Genomic DNA, 13,919 nt, shown 5'->3' on the forward strand with positions numbered 1-13,919 from the left:
GACAACTGCTTCCAGCGAGACAATGATTTTACTGTACTGAAATTGTCTTTACAGTCACCAGAAATTCAAAATGCTCCCCAAAGAAGATATCAATTTGAATTCAATTTATTTTTAACTCTATAAAGAAGTACAACTACATTCAGATGTTTCAGTGTCGCACATCTTATACTGAACAGATAGCCTACTGAAGATAACACGTTCTCTGTGCATATTAATTTTTTGTCATTTGTCAAACACAGCTTTAAAAAAAAATCTCCTTTTTTGATTAGTTTAAAAATGTTCCAGTATTAACTGTGTTTAAGTCTATTAAAACAAGCAGGACCTCAGTAGGGTCTTGTAGACTGCTTGCTCATCTAATTATATATAGATGAATGCACAATGTTGAATTCTTTGAGTGTTTATAAGTTAAGAAAAACTTACAGATAAGAACAGGGGATTAAACAGACAGCAGTGTGAAATCTGAAAGAATTTGTTTAAGAATGAATGTGTGTCAGCACAGGCAGACAGAAACATGACACTACATGCGGGCATGTTTAGTTCCAGAGGAGGATATCTCAAGGACAGGTGTGTTCTCATAATTCTCAGAAAAATCTGGTCAAGACCTACCTAGAAACAGTGCTGTTATTGTTCTTCCTTTGGAGGAATCAAACACATTGTTACTTGTCTGCAGTGCAGCACCAAATCTAGCCCCTGCTTCTCAACGGTCTGATAGGATTCACATTTCAGAAAATATCTCGTGCATGACGATATGGAGGAACTCAAGACATTTACTTTATCAGTCATTAACTTTTAGACATCGGATGACTAAAAACACATTATTTGAACTCAGTTAACTTCACTGGAGAGTACACTGGGATCATACCATTACTTGGGAACTGCTGAGGTCAATGTAACATTGTCAGTTGTCTCTTGGCAACATTAACAAAAGAGCCGTGACTCTGGGGCCTTTGTACTCAAGCCCTTAAGGGACGTTTTAAATCTTTCTTGAGTTTCTGCTGCAGACAGGAAGCAGAAAAGGGTGGAGGGGGAAAAAACTGTTTTTCCAGGAGGAAAAATGTAGAGTGAAACAAACAAGGGTATAATAAAATGCTGGAATGAAGTACTTACTGAGAACGAGCCACCCTTAATATTTTTGGTTCTTCCTGTATATTTTCTGCTGTCCCTGTGCTCATTTTCTTAACTGCTTTCAGGGCTGTGGGGACTGTCACAGGGTGAGAGATGGGTAAACAGTGGGCAGACTGTCCATCTTCACAAGGCTAACACAGAGAGGCAGACAACCACTCACATCTACGAGTACCATTTTAGAATCACTAATTAACCTGAAATAACTGTGAGAGGAAACTGATGTACTTCATACAGGACAGCTCCATTAGAATCAGGAGGTTTGCAGCCATGATCTTTTTTGCTGCGAATCCAACGAGAAACAGAAACAAGTGTGAGCCAGGTCAGAAAGAAAATCCAAATTAACTTCAAATAAATCATAGACTGTTCTTAAAAGGTTTATCTCCCTACTGGTTTGTTGGATTAAACACAAACACTTGAGTTTGCCATTAGCTTGTATTTTTTGGGAAGTTTTTTTGGAGCTTTGTTAGTGTGAAAAACTTATGCCAGGGGGTTAAAAAAAAAAAAAAACAGGGATGATCAAACAACACCATATTCAATAAGAAGCATGTTTAGTGTCAATATAACACTTAAGCCAGTGACAAACTTGAAGTGTATTAAAATTCTATTTATTTTTAAAATTATAAGTATATACTGTTTTTAAATAGGTACATCTGTGGTATATTCATGTAGACATGGTTAAGCAAACCGAATGGGGAAGATAGGGGACTTTGATCGTGGCACGGTTATTGGTGCCAGAGGATGGAGAATGAGCTGACATGAAGTCAAGCGTTACAACCGAGGTATGCAGTAGAGCAACCTTCAAGGCACATCTGTGAAAGAGATGGGTTACACCAGCAGAACTTAACACTAAGTGCCACTCCTTTTACCTAAGAACAGAAAACAGAGTCTACACACAATTTACACACAAAAGAAAATTGGAAAAACATTTCCTGTTCTGACGAGTCTTGATTTCTGCTACACAATTCATGGTCGGCTAAGAAAACACTCCCAGACTGACTGCTGATTGAAGCTTCTATTTAAAACCAGTTAGAACAAAGTTTGACGATGGTTTTATAGGCTGAAGTCAGGGGGTTGTACCAAGGCCCAGTGTAAGGATCATTTTGAACTGTGACTCAAGTCCAAGAATAGAACAATGAAAGTGGAAACAAGTGGGGGGAAAAAAAAAGTCAATTTTGAAAGAAAATCTGTTCATTTTCCAATGATACAGTTTTAAAATGTTGTTAATCCACCTTACATATTTAAAAGAATAATCTCCAAACTTACAGATTTCACTGCAGGACAGCAGCAAGTGTCATGAACCTGAAGGCGATCGATAATCATTAGACGTTAATCTGGACTGTTGTTTTATTGTACAATAAAAATGTGAACTTTGAGCAGAGGCTCATCAAGGTGGTACAGCAGCTCTGAAGAACACGTATATCAGGCCTACACAGAAGTACATTGACAAGAATGAAGGCAGATGTCATCATCTTTACATGATTGTGACATGTGGGACCAGTAGCTCAACACAACAGATTCAAATCACACTTCAAAACATGGTTTCAAAAGCTAGTCAACCGATTTCCCTTTTATTAGTTCTCTCAGCAGGACATTCACCAATCTTTACATCATTAGGGTTTCAATGTGCAAATGAATTACTGGAGGCTTTCATATACAATCTTTACTACAGTGGGGTAAAAGTTCATTTCTGGTCTCCACCTGAGTTTACAACTCAAATTCTTTCGGCTACATAGGTATGAAGAAAAAAAAAAAAAATACACTGGTTACTTGATTTCAACAAGTTAAAAAGTACCTTGATAGTTTCAACACAAAAAGAAAGAAATCTGACAAGAAATCATAAATTATTAATTTTTGTCCTGTTGTTTGTGAAAGCCCTCACTGTAAAAAAACAAAACAAACAAATAGCAGCAGTTAAGGCAAAAAGATTGTTCCCAATGGTTACATTTATACCTGAGTACCTAAAACAATAATGACAAATGTATATAATGTGCCACTGAAATGGTTTTGGTCTATAGAATAATATACAAAGAAGCTGGATTTTTAATATCTCAAAGCTATCAAAAAAGCATAATAACAATGTTGCATTAGATACATACTTCGCAATAACAAAAGCTCTGTTTTCTTATGCTGTATTTAAACAGAAGCAACTAAGTCAGCCTAAAAATACTAATCAAGAAATGCATGGATAATACAATACAAAAATAATGGTTGAAGCCATCCGTCTTTTTAGGTGGCTTTTGTGCTAAAAGGTTTCTCGGCTGATACTTTCTTTAGCGTCCACGGGCAGTGTGTCAAAAAGATGGTCCTCCACGATTAGGCAGTTTCTGCGCAGCAGGCGGCAATTTCCTAACTGGGCAGGCACTCTGTCCAGACAGTTTCCTTTGAGCTCCAGCTGAGTGAGCTGGACTAGCTGACCCACAGCCTCTGGCAGCATCGTGAGCGCATTGTGCCCCAGACACAGCACCTTAAGCTTGGTGCATCTGAACAGAGGCTTGGGCAGCCCCTCCAGCTTGTTGGAGTTGATGGCCAAGTGCTGGAGGTTGTGGAGGAGACCCACATCTGGAGGAAGCACCGAGATGGAGTTGTGGCCCACCTCCAAGTGTCGCAGTTTGGGCAGAGTGAACAGGGCAGCAGGGAGGGTCTCCAGTTTATTGTGAGAGAGGTAGAGAGCCTCCAGAGACTTGATGTGGCCGATGGTGGCTGGAATGGTGATTATTTTGTTGTGCCACAGTTTAAGGCACGTCAGCCTCTTGAGGTGCTGGAAGCTGATGATCTCCTCTATGGTTCGAATATTGTTGGATTTCAGGTCAAGTTCTTGTAAATTGGTTAAGCTGAAAATGGCATGGGGAATCCTATCAAGTTCACAGTTGTGCAGCTCCACTTCAATCAGATTTGTCATCTTTTTCAAACTGTTTAGGACCAGCAATTTTGTACCATCATTGTGAACCATTAACCGAATCAGATGCGGAGAAAGTTCTGTTATGTTTGTGGGGATTTTTGTGAGGTTGCTCTTCAGGCATAGCGTCTTTAAATGCCTCAAATCTCGCATGGACTCCAGGCAAATCATTTTGTTGTTCTCTGAGCTCAGGTTGCCAATTAGGTTAAGCTCCCTCAAGTTCCTAAGCAAATAAACCCAAGCCGGGATCTCGGCAACGTCGGTGAACTTGACATGAAGGCAGCGGAGATGGTCACGGAGGAAAGCAAAGCCCGTCTGCTCAACTTTGGCCGGAGAGTTGCAAAGATGCAGCTCTTGCAAGCTGGTCATCTGGGAGACCTTTGCAGTGAACCTCACGTCAGGAATCAGCTCCAGTCTGAGCACTTCCAAATCTGTGAGGTCAAACACTGCATTTGGGAGTCCAGAGAGCATGAAGAGGTGCAGCTCCTGCTTGTCCTGTGCATTACGCGTGACAAGCTGCTTTAATTTTTCAAAAGTCCACTCGTGGTTGAGGCTGATCTCCCTTAGCTTATTTTCACTGACCTCAGACAGAAAAACGCCAAAGCGCTTGGAGTAAAGTTGGTCATACTGGTCAATCATGTGTAAAAGGAATGCAAAGTCATTTTTGACATCAGGAATGTCACTAAAGCTGCTCTCTTCCCTGACCTTCTCAAACGAATACTCTTTCAGGGGTCGCCGGAACACCCAGAAGAGAGAGTACAAGCATGTCATCCCATAGATCATTATCAATGCCACATAGGTGACGAGCAGTTTGCTCAGCATGAAAGCCATGTTGTGTGTACAAAAGAACTTTGTATATCCTGTTAAATGTTTTATATCAGGCTTACATTCATGTGTGAATTTTATTTCGGCTAAAAAGGTTGAAGTGTAGCACAATATCAAAATAAACTTCACAGATTTGACAATGGTCTGTGCTACATAAAGCTTGTAGATAAAATCGCTGTCCTCCACATGGGCTCTGAATTTTCTCACCTTCTCAAAAAGAGCTTTGGCCTGCTCCCCATCTTTTTTATCCAAGATCGTCATGCTACTTGGGACCTCCGCAATAGGCTTATCTGCAGAAAATTTCACCCCAAGCATGGGTGTGGATGGGCTCACATTTGTGCTGTCATCGTTCCCCTCTATAGACACCTGCTTTGGTGCAGAAGAGGTGCCGGTCAGCCTCTGTTTGTTTTCCTCCGAGTCCTCGCAAGCAGTTTCAGACAAAGCCTTTGTTGTCCAAGGAGATTCAAAACACCGTCCCAGAATAGAAACAAAATGCTCAATCTTCGAACTTGTTTTGGGGTACTTGAACCAGAAGTTGCTACTGACCATGAGAATGAGGGTGTGGATGAGGGTGAGGTATGGAAAGTATTTGGAATACCAGGGCAAGGCATCATGGTAACACTTTTGGTTGATAAAGACATACTGTTGAAAGTCCAGGTTTGTTTTGACCCCTGTTGGAGGGGCTTGTAATGCAGTAATCTTACTGACCGCTTCATCCGTTAGGTCCTTAGTGACCGGTGGGATGGTTGTCCCTACAGGGGCTCTGGTGGATGAGGTTACATCCTCAGGTCTCTGCTGGGGCAACGAGCTTGTTCCTGAGGCTTCCTCTGCATTATCTATACATGGAAGGCAAGCTACTTGGTCCTTGGTGATCTGCATGGTCATTGCAAATACGGCCAGCATGAGCATGATCAGACCCAGGTAGTCCATGAAGACGTCCCACCATGGCTTTAAGATGCGGTATGTTGGCTGGATGTCGTTCAGGGATGCAATCTCAGTGAGAGTGAACATCGCTGGAACAAAGAGACAAAACTCAATTTTACTTATACTATTTATTTTATGGTTTTTTTGGCACTAAACTTGAACAAAACAATTAACTGATTAATTCTGATTATTTATAAATTGGTCAGTTACTTTTCTAGTTCATCCTCATCATGATCGTTAATGAAAGCTGATTGTATTTGGGGTGTGCACCATGCCTGTCGCATAAAACATGATATTTGAATATTTATAAAACCTACAGACCTGTAACCCTATTTAAACCAGACGTGTCTCGGGACTTTTAGCTTAAACCAACACAAAGTTTATACCACCACAAAGACACATTTTGATATGATCACTGAGGTGCAGCAGTGCTATGAGATGCATTTAACTATAGCCTTTGTAAACACTGTGGTCCAACAAAAGGACCTTTTCCATTAAAACCTACTCAGATCAGCTCGCCAAAACTCAACTGGTTTTCTATTACAATCGAGTACCACATAATGTGCGTGGTCATTGTTACAGCAACCCATCCGTGCATCCCTTGACATAAGCATGTGACACGAAGGCTACAACAAAGATGACCGTCGAAGCGATGATATAGCTACTGCTCAGTTTGTGGCTTTTCGTGTGGCAGTTTTGATTTTCATGAGAAAGAAACTCTCATGACTCATTGAGTGACACCACTGACCAGCCAGTCGCTAACATGCAGTCTGACGATGTCACATTTTAGTACCTACTTGGATCGCTTAGAACCGGTGGCCAAGTAGGTACTATTTTAGCACTTGGTACCAGGTACTATGGCCAACTAGAAAACCCTGAAAACTAGCGAACCGTGGCGATCAGATACTAATAGAAAAAGGGTTAAACATGCAACAGGAAATTATGACACGAGTGCAGGATATTGTGGTACTTATGCCCTGTGTCCTTTTGCAAGAACAGATGACTCTGTCCAACTACTTTAATATTAGTATTTCAAACGGTATGTTGGTATGATATCCCATGCTTGTAAAATCTGACATTTTGCTGGGAACTCATGGACATAACAACTGCACAGGGCCAGCTGGACATCTTGGAGATATTTTAAGTCCTCTTTCAGTTCTTGTCATGAGCAGCCCGAGTAAGAAAACAAAACAAAAAAAAAAAAAAAACCTTCCAAAATAACTTGACACATTTTGTTTAGAGGACAAAGTTGATGTGGATTTATGCTTCAACAGGAAATCTAAAACCTACGCCGTAACTATTGTGATTGGCCTGTTCAATACTGTTGATTCCTCCTATACATGCTCAGCTACTTTTTCACTCCAGTTTTTGAATTTATCAGTGAGATGATAACAATCACTGTCTCAATATAAGAAATAATAATATTAGCATAAATATAAGGATTCTCAAATGTCAGAAAATTCCTGAGGGAATGCACAAAGTTGTAGAAAAGCTTGAGCAACATATGTTTGCCCCTATAAGGAGAAAAATAAACAACAGGTATATATATATAAAAAAAAAAAAAAAGACCGGAAGGGAGATAAAGTCCCAGCATTTAATTTGTTTCCATCATGGCCTCCTCCATATAAAACAAATCTAAATCCATAGCAAGTTACCAAACTGGAGACTGATTTCATGCATTCAGCTAAGTCTGCTGGAGTAACACATTTATCCTCCCGCTACATGAGCCATGAATCAGTGACTACAAGTATTAAAGTGCCCTATCATTTTATCATGGTGTGAACTACATTGAACTCTCACTTCCTTTTCATAGTGTTTAAGCACCAGGCCAAAACTGTGCTAAATCCAGACATATTACAACATGCTGTTTTTGGAACAGAGTCCTTTGATGAAGCCCCAAATCCACCAGTGTTCTTACTCACTAAGACCTTTGGCAGATGTGCATTTCCTTTAGTGATGCATTGAAAATTGTTCTCTTACTTAGTGAATGTTGCACTTTTTACATAGTTTGGAAAACACACTAAAACATCATAATATGATCTGCATTCAAATCAGCAGTTAATCTGCTTTGAATGTTTCAACATCCTTCAGATATATACAAGTCTTTCCTTAGAGGTACGAATAGTCATTTGCAATTTAAAAATTCACTTAGCGTGACAGCCTTACATGTTACAGGATGTTTTAACTAAGGCTAACAGCTTGTCTGTGTATCGGCCACGAGGTAATCCCTTGACCATTACTCACTCAGCTTTTAGTTCTATTCAGCATATACAGCATTTGGTACAGTCACATACATGAATGACCATCTCAGACGTCATTACTGTTAACGTGTTTTTCCCTCAGTTTCCACAGTAAGAACACAAAATTGACAGTCAAATGTTTGCACGAAGGATTGTGCATGTAGTTTTGGTGTGGCCTAATGCATCCATTGATCACACCGGATTGCTGGTTCTACGTTTTACTGTGTGCCCATAAAGAAAATGCTGTTTAATTTTTTTTAAACTATGATATCCAATTGTTTTAACATACTGCATGGATTTAACATAGAAATGAATGAACATAGAAAGAAATACTGAATGAGAGGTCGCATTTTGTTACAGCTACCACTATGACTTAGCACTATTAGATGCGGTCACACTAATAGCTTGGCTGTCTAGTCATTATTAGAATGGTGTTGTGTCATAGTGCCACATTATTAACCATATATTTTACCTAAGACATATGTTTGGGAAATCTGTGGCTGTAAATAAAACAGCAGTGTACTATAAAAGAAGTTCAACACAACTAGGCTTTCTTTGTGTTAGTTTGCTGGACAAAATCTAAAATGCAAATCCCAGTCAGAAAGAAAGGGTATCATGATGATGGTTATCTCCGTTTTTTCTGTGAGCCGGGCTTTCTGCTTCAGGCTCTTTGCACACTCACAAAAAGTGGGCATTTTTTTATCATATGACTCTTCTTCCGCACAAAATGATCCCTGTGAGTGCAACCTACTCCAATCAGAGACATTAACGTGTAATGAGCAAAAATGGTGATTAAAAATCTGCAAATAGTATAAAAACAGCAGTAAAATGCAAAGCTGTTGCAAACAAAGAGATTTACACTGCAGAAAAATCTTGAGCTTTGTGTCACAGAGCCGTAAAATAAAACTTTTAATTGAAGCTTATTATTTTAACTGAGTACACCCTTAGGGCTGATGTTTAATTCCAACATGCCGGATGCACTTTAGAGCTTTCAAACTTTAACTGGACCATTACAGGTTACTTACATCAGCCTAAAAAAGTACACGTGGAATTCGTGAAATTACTTGTATTGATTGAACAGGTATTCAGAAATCTCTGACTTTAAACTCAGCATATGATGCGAAATGTTGCTTCTTAGTACACCACTGTGAAGTCATCAGGAATCACCATTAATTGTTGTTAGTGGCAACTGTGATAGCCTATAGATAATATATAGTTATATTTATTTCTATTATATGTCTCTTTTGTTTTGTATACATTCCTCTTGATTGTATACATTTCTTCTGTGTGTCATTTGTTCCTGCTGTTTTACTATTTATGTTTTAGTCCTGTACAGTTGGCATGGAGCACCCATAATTTCATTGTACATGTACAGTGGCAATAAAGGGCTATTCTATTCTATATCCTTGCAAAGCGGAGCGAGTAATCTTTATCAAACTGTGGCAAAGCTAGAAGGAGCTTGCATTATCAGCCCTCCCCCAGTCTTTTGCATATGATAAATGGCCTGTATTTGTATAGCGCTTTACTAGTCCCTAAGGATCCCAAAGCCCTTTACACAACCAGTCATCCACCCATGCACACACACATTCACACATGGGCGAAGTAACAGATCCAAACAGATTAGAGAGGGGGGAGGCGTTGCGTGAGAGAATGTGGGGCCCCCAGGAAAGGGTGGGGCCCTCGGTTATTATAGGCGGCCCTGGCATCAAGGACGGGCTAGCGTTGGCGATAGTTTCCTGATTAAACTCGTAGAGGAATAACGCTACTCTGTTCAGGGTGAATTACGACTTTCACCACGTGACAGCAGCCGCTTTGCTCCAAGTCAAGTTCATTGAGGACTGAGCAGAAGTTTAAAGATGGCCAGACTGAACTTTAGGTCATACCTGAAGTTACAACACCAGCTCCAGGCACCACGATGTATTTAACTCGTGGAGACCTGCGCACCCACATGGGACACCAGTCATCTCTGCCACAGTCTGACGAAACTGCTGATTTTTTTTGGCGCACGCGATGGTTCTTTCCATTTCTTTCTTTTTTTGCCCGCTGTGCGGGATCAGGTGATTCACCCAGACGCGTGAGAAAAGAGAAGCAGCACGTGTCCCCGCGTTAAACATTCATCAGCCTCTTATCTCCGTTAGTCAATAAACAACAGGTTGCGGGTTATTAAAGCGATTTATTTTTATCCCTTTAGTAATGTGTTGAAAAGATAACGAGAAGAAAATATACTTACTGCCAGCGAGGCGTTATCTCAATCCAATTACTTCTTCTTCACCCCGCATGCCACTTTTCGCTCCCCTCTCCAGGTGCGTCTTTAACCTAATTTCTCGGCCCCGTTTCAAAGCAAAGGGATGACGCTGCTCGCTCACGCAAACCTCCAGAAAACATTCGTTTGCAGCCCTGCGGTCTGTCGGCGGGTAGCCCTCATACCTTAACCCGCCTGACTGCCCGGGGCCGTCCGTTTGTTACTAGACAGTAAGCGAAGCCTCACCTCCGGGTCACCACATTTCTAAGAAAAAACGACTGATCCAACATGGAGCTGCGCGAACCGCTGTTGCGCGTGCGATGGGCGCTTCTGATTGGAGGATAGCGTTCACGGCAACTTCCCGAATGCTCCACCCACCAGTTCGTCTCCTGGTGCTGCGTTCACTGTGGCGGTGGGGAAAACCGGAAAAGTCACAGACGGTCAACGGCCGGCCGCAGCACTGCCCGTACGAGTCCGCGTTACGGCCGTGCAAGTAGTACCACGACAGGGGTCGCGTGGAATGTTTTTATAGCTGGTCTTAATTAAACGTCAACTCGGTAGGAGAAACATAAAAGTGGTATTTTCTACAAATAGTGTACACTTTCACTTAAGTTACAGTAAAAAGATAATTTAAACACACACACACAAGGCAGGGGTACACTGTGTTACTGTGACTATGTATCAGATTCATTCCTGATTTCCAGCTCTTTCTGGATCTGGCTGGTGATGGGTGGAGGAAGTGTCTTTTCAGTAGCAATGCATACAGGTTTCAACCGGTCGAAGGCTGCTGGCAGCTGTGCTCACGCTACTTCTGTACTCTGAGAGGGGGGGGCAGGAGGAGGCAGGAGAAGAAAGACATGAAAGAAAGACGACTCAGAGTACATGATGTGTGTAAAAGAAAAAAAAAAGAAGAAGAAGCGCAAAAGAGGAAGTGGTTCCTGACTTAAACACGTGTAGAAGAATTACAGTGATGCATATTTTTGTCTCTGTAGAAAGCAGGTAGAATCCATACAGTGGAGTATATCAAATGTATTATTTCTACTGTGGGGCCAAATGTTTACTCAGAGTAAGTAACACCATCTTGTGATGGCTGTGTTTGCACAAAGAGAAGTGAATGAAAAAAGAAAGTGGACTCACTTAACCTTCTGATCTCACAAAGTGCTGTTACACAACTCCCAGTCACTCCATGACCACCTTTATAACCATTCATAAGGTTTAAATTTGGCCACTGCCCTCATGTCAAACCTCTTTTCGTTTAGGTGACTGTGGTGAGGCTTACAAGTGGCATAAATTATTCAGCATGGATCTCCTTCTAAAGAATGCGCTGCACAACATCACACTCTTGCATCAGCCTTTGCATTAATAATAAATATGAAATAACTGCGCATGTATACAGGTGAGGTCCCTGTGTAGAAGTAGGAAAAATAAACATACATTCAGCTTCTTTTCAAGCCACAAAGCACCAACAAAGACAAACAAACAGACCTGTTTCTATGGCAGTTAATTTCCCCCACATGCACTGTAAACACACAGCTCTCACCCACACACAAACACACACACGCACAAAGTGGAGAGGGAAATTCAGCCTTTGGTTAGTTAGACTAACTAATCTAATGCTGGCTATGTGCTGGGGGAGGGCTTGGGATTGGTGGATGAATGCAATCAATAAAGATTTGTTGGGTATACTTAGAGAAGAAAATGTAGTAATATGACAGTCATAAAGAATGATAATGTGGTGATGCAGCGGGAAAATGATGGATAACAACCTCTGAGGCCCTGAGGTAGTTGTTACTCTGTGTGCATCTGCATGTGTTTGAGACAAAGAAGCAGACTGAGCACATTACCATTTTTATGTCATTATGCTGTGATTTGTAACAATTTCTCCAAGTGGAATCTGCACAGAAACAGCTGGCCCATTCAAGGGTTTTCGCTATCAGTGATATTAAAAAGCATGAGTCAGGCAAACATTTCACTAGAAAGACAAAGATTATACTGAAAGACAAACAAAAAATATTTGAAAGGCTTGGGGGCACTTTTGGTCCATTGTAAAAGATTTGAATATAACAGAAGATCAGTGATTCCAGTAATTTGGTGAAACAGTATTTTATCTTGAGACACTGAATATTGAGCCAGACGTTTCTTGTTTTTTTTTTTAGTTATGAATCATTAAAGCATACAGAATGACCCTGAATGACTCAAGAGATGAAATGAGTTGTGTCCACACACAACAGACAGCTTAGCAAAGTGTCAATTTTAAGTTCAATTTCTCGGCACTTTGTTACTAGCGGCACATCACAAGAATCCTACAATCTGTTCTAATTTCTTTAGCTGAATCTTCAAAACACACAGGAGATAAGATAAGATAAAACTTTATTAATCCCTCGGGTGGGTTCCTCTGGGAAATTCGGTTTCCAAAAGCACAGCACCGACAGAAGTTACAGTTACAGAATATTATATATATATATACACACACACACACACATATATATAAATACAGAGACATATATAAATAAAATATACGAAGGGGATAAATAGAATAAATAGGAATAAAAATAAAAATACAAGTGAATTGCACATTTCAAGTATTGAGGTCTATTGCACCATTGACTATTAACAAAAGTATTGCACAAAAGGTATTGCACAGTGAAGTATGATAAGTTTGTAGCATAAACCTATTCGCTGGAATGTTCAAGACAATTTACTACACAGCAAAAGCAAGACACAAGTAGGCAAAGTTCTTTGTGTTACTCGTGCATGAGGGAGACCTGCCTGGAGCCAAGTGTCATTCCACCCACTTGACCTCCGTCAGACTCTCAGCCAGGTTCCCTGTAGCACTCCTTTTATTGCGGTCACATGAATATGCATAGGTTCATTAACATATGACGTTTCATATAGGTATACATGTGGACAAAGAATACCTTGTCTGTGTGTGTCGTGTAAGTGTGTGTGTGTGGGGTCAAGATGTGACCCCGTGAAGACTCCCCAAAGCTGGTGCCAGGAGTCTAGCGGTCCATCTAAACAAAAGGCTCTTATACTTAACCAGATACAGAGTAGGTGTCCTTCTATACCATAAATCAGTAAGAGCAGATATAACCTCTCTCCTGACCTTAAGTTGTGTGTGCATGCCAGAGTGCTCTGGGAGGCACACAGAGTCTCCACAGACTACTAAGGATCAAACCTCTACCAACATGACATTGATTATAAAACTCTAAGCATATATGAGTAGATATTTCTAAGCATAAATGACAATCAACAATACAAATCTAACACAGGACATGAGAGCTGCATCTGGGTTTTCAGTTGATCCATCTAATGTTCTCTGAAGCCTCATCAGAAATGGTCCCAGTGGAAGTGTAGCTGTCAAGAAGCCATTCTTAGGGAAGTGAAACAGGGAGAAAAGGCTGAAGGAGCACTTAAAGCCACACATTAAGCCTGACAATTTGGACTGTTTTGAAGGTGTAAAGTGAAATATATTTTCAAAGGTTAAAGGGATCTTGAGTAAGAAAGGCATTTTGTAACCCCAGCACAGTCACAAACCTCACAGACCGCTGAATTCTGCACATGTATGTATGTTATATTTGTCATTGTTACTAAATTACCATTAAGAGAGACATTTTCCTGTTGGTCTTCTTTTATGTTTCTGCGTTGCCTCTGTTTTGATCATTAC

The 13,919-nt window shown here is 40.6% G+C and overlaps 1 protein-coding gene across 1 annotated transcript; it reads right to left on the reverse strand.

Moving 5' to 3' along the window:
- Positions 1–2,455: 2,455 nt before the first annotated feature.
- On the reverse strand, positions 2,456–10,382 carry LOC146648383 (volume-regulated anion channel subunit LRRC8D-like). Its single transcript, XM_085389464.1, has 2 exons — positions 10,241–10,382; positions 2,456–5,859 (listed from the first exon to the last, which is right to left on the reverse strand). Exon 2 carries the CDS (start codon positions 5,855–5,857, stop codon positions 3,368–3,370), a length of 2,490 nt encoding a protein of 829 aa, XP_085245590.1. The 5' UTR covers positions 5,858–5,859; positions 10,241–10,382; the 3' UTR covers positions 2,456–3,367.
- Between the last annotated feature and the right edge of the window lie 3,537 nt (positions 10,383–13,919).

This window comes from Rhamphochromis longiceps, linkage group LG18 (genome assembly GCF_057381845.1).
Source record: "Rhamphochromis longiceps isolate RC_006_pf linkage group LG18, R_longiceps_female_GT1.1, whole genome shotgun sequence".
Classification (NCBI taxonomy): Eukaryota; Metazoa; Chordata; class Actinopteri; order Cichliformes; family Cichlidae; genus Rhamphochromis; species Rhamphochromis longiceps.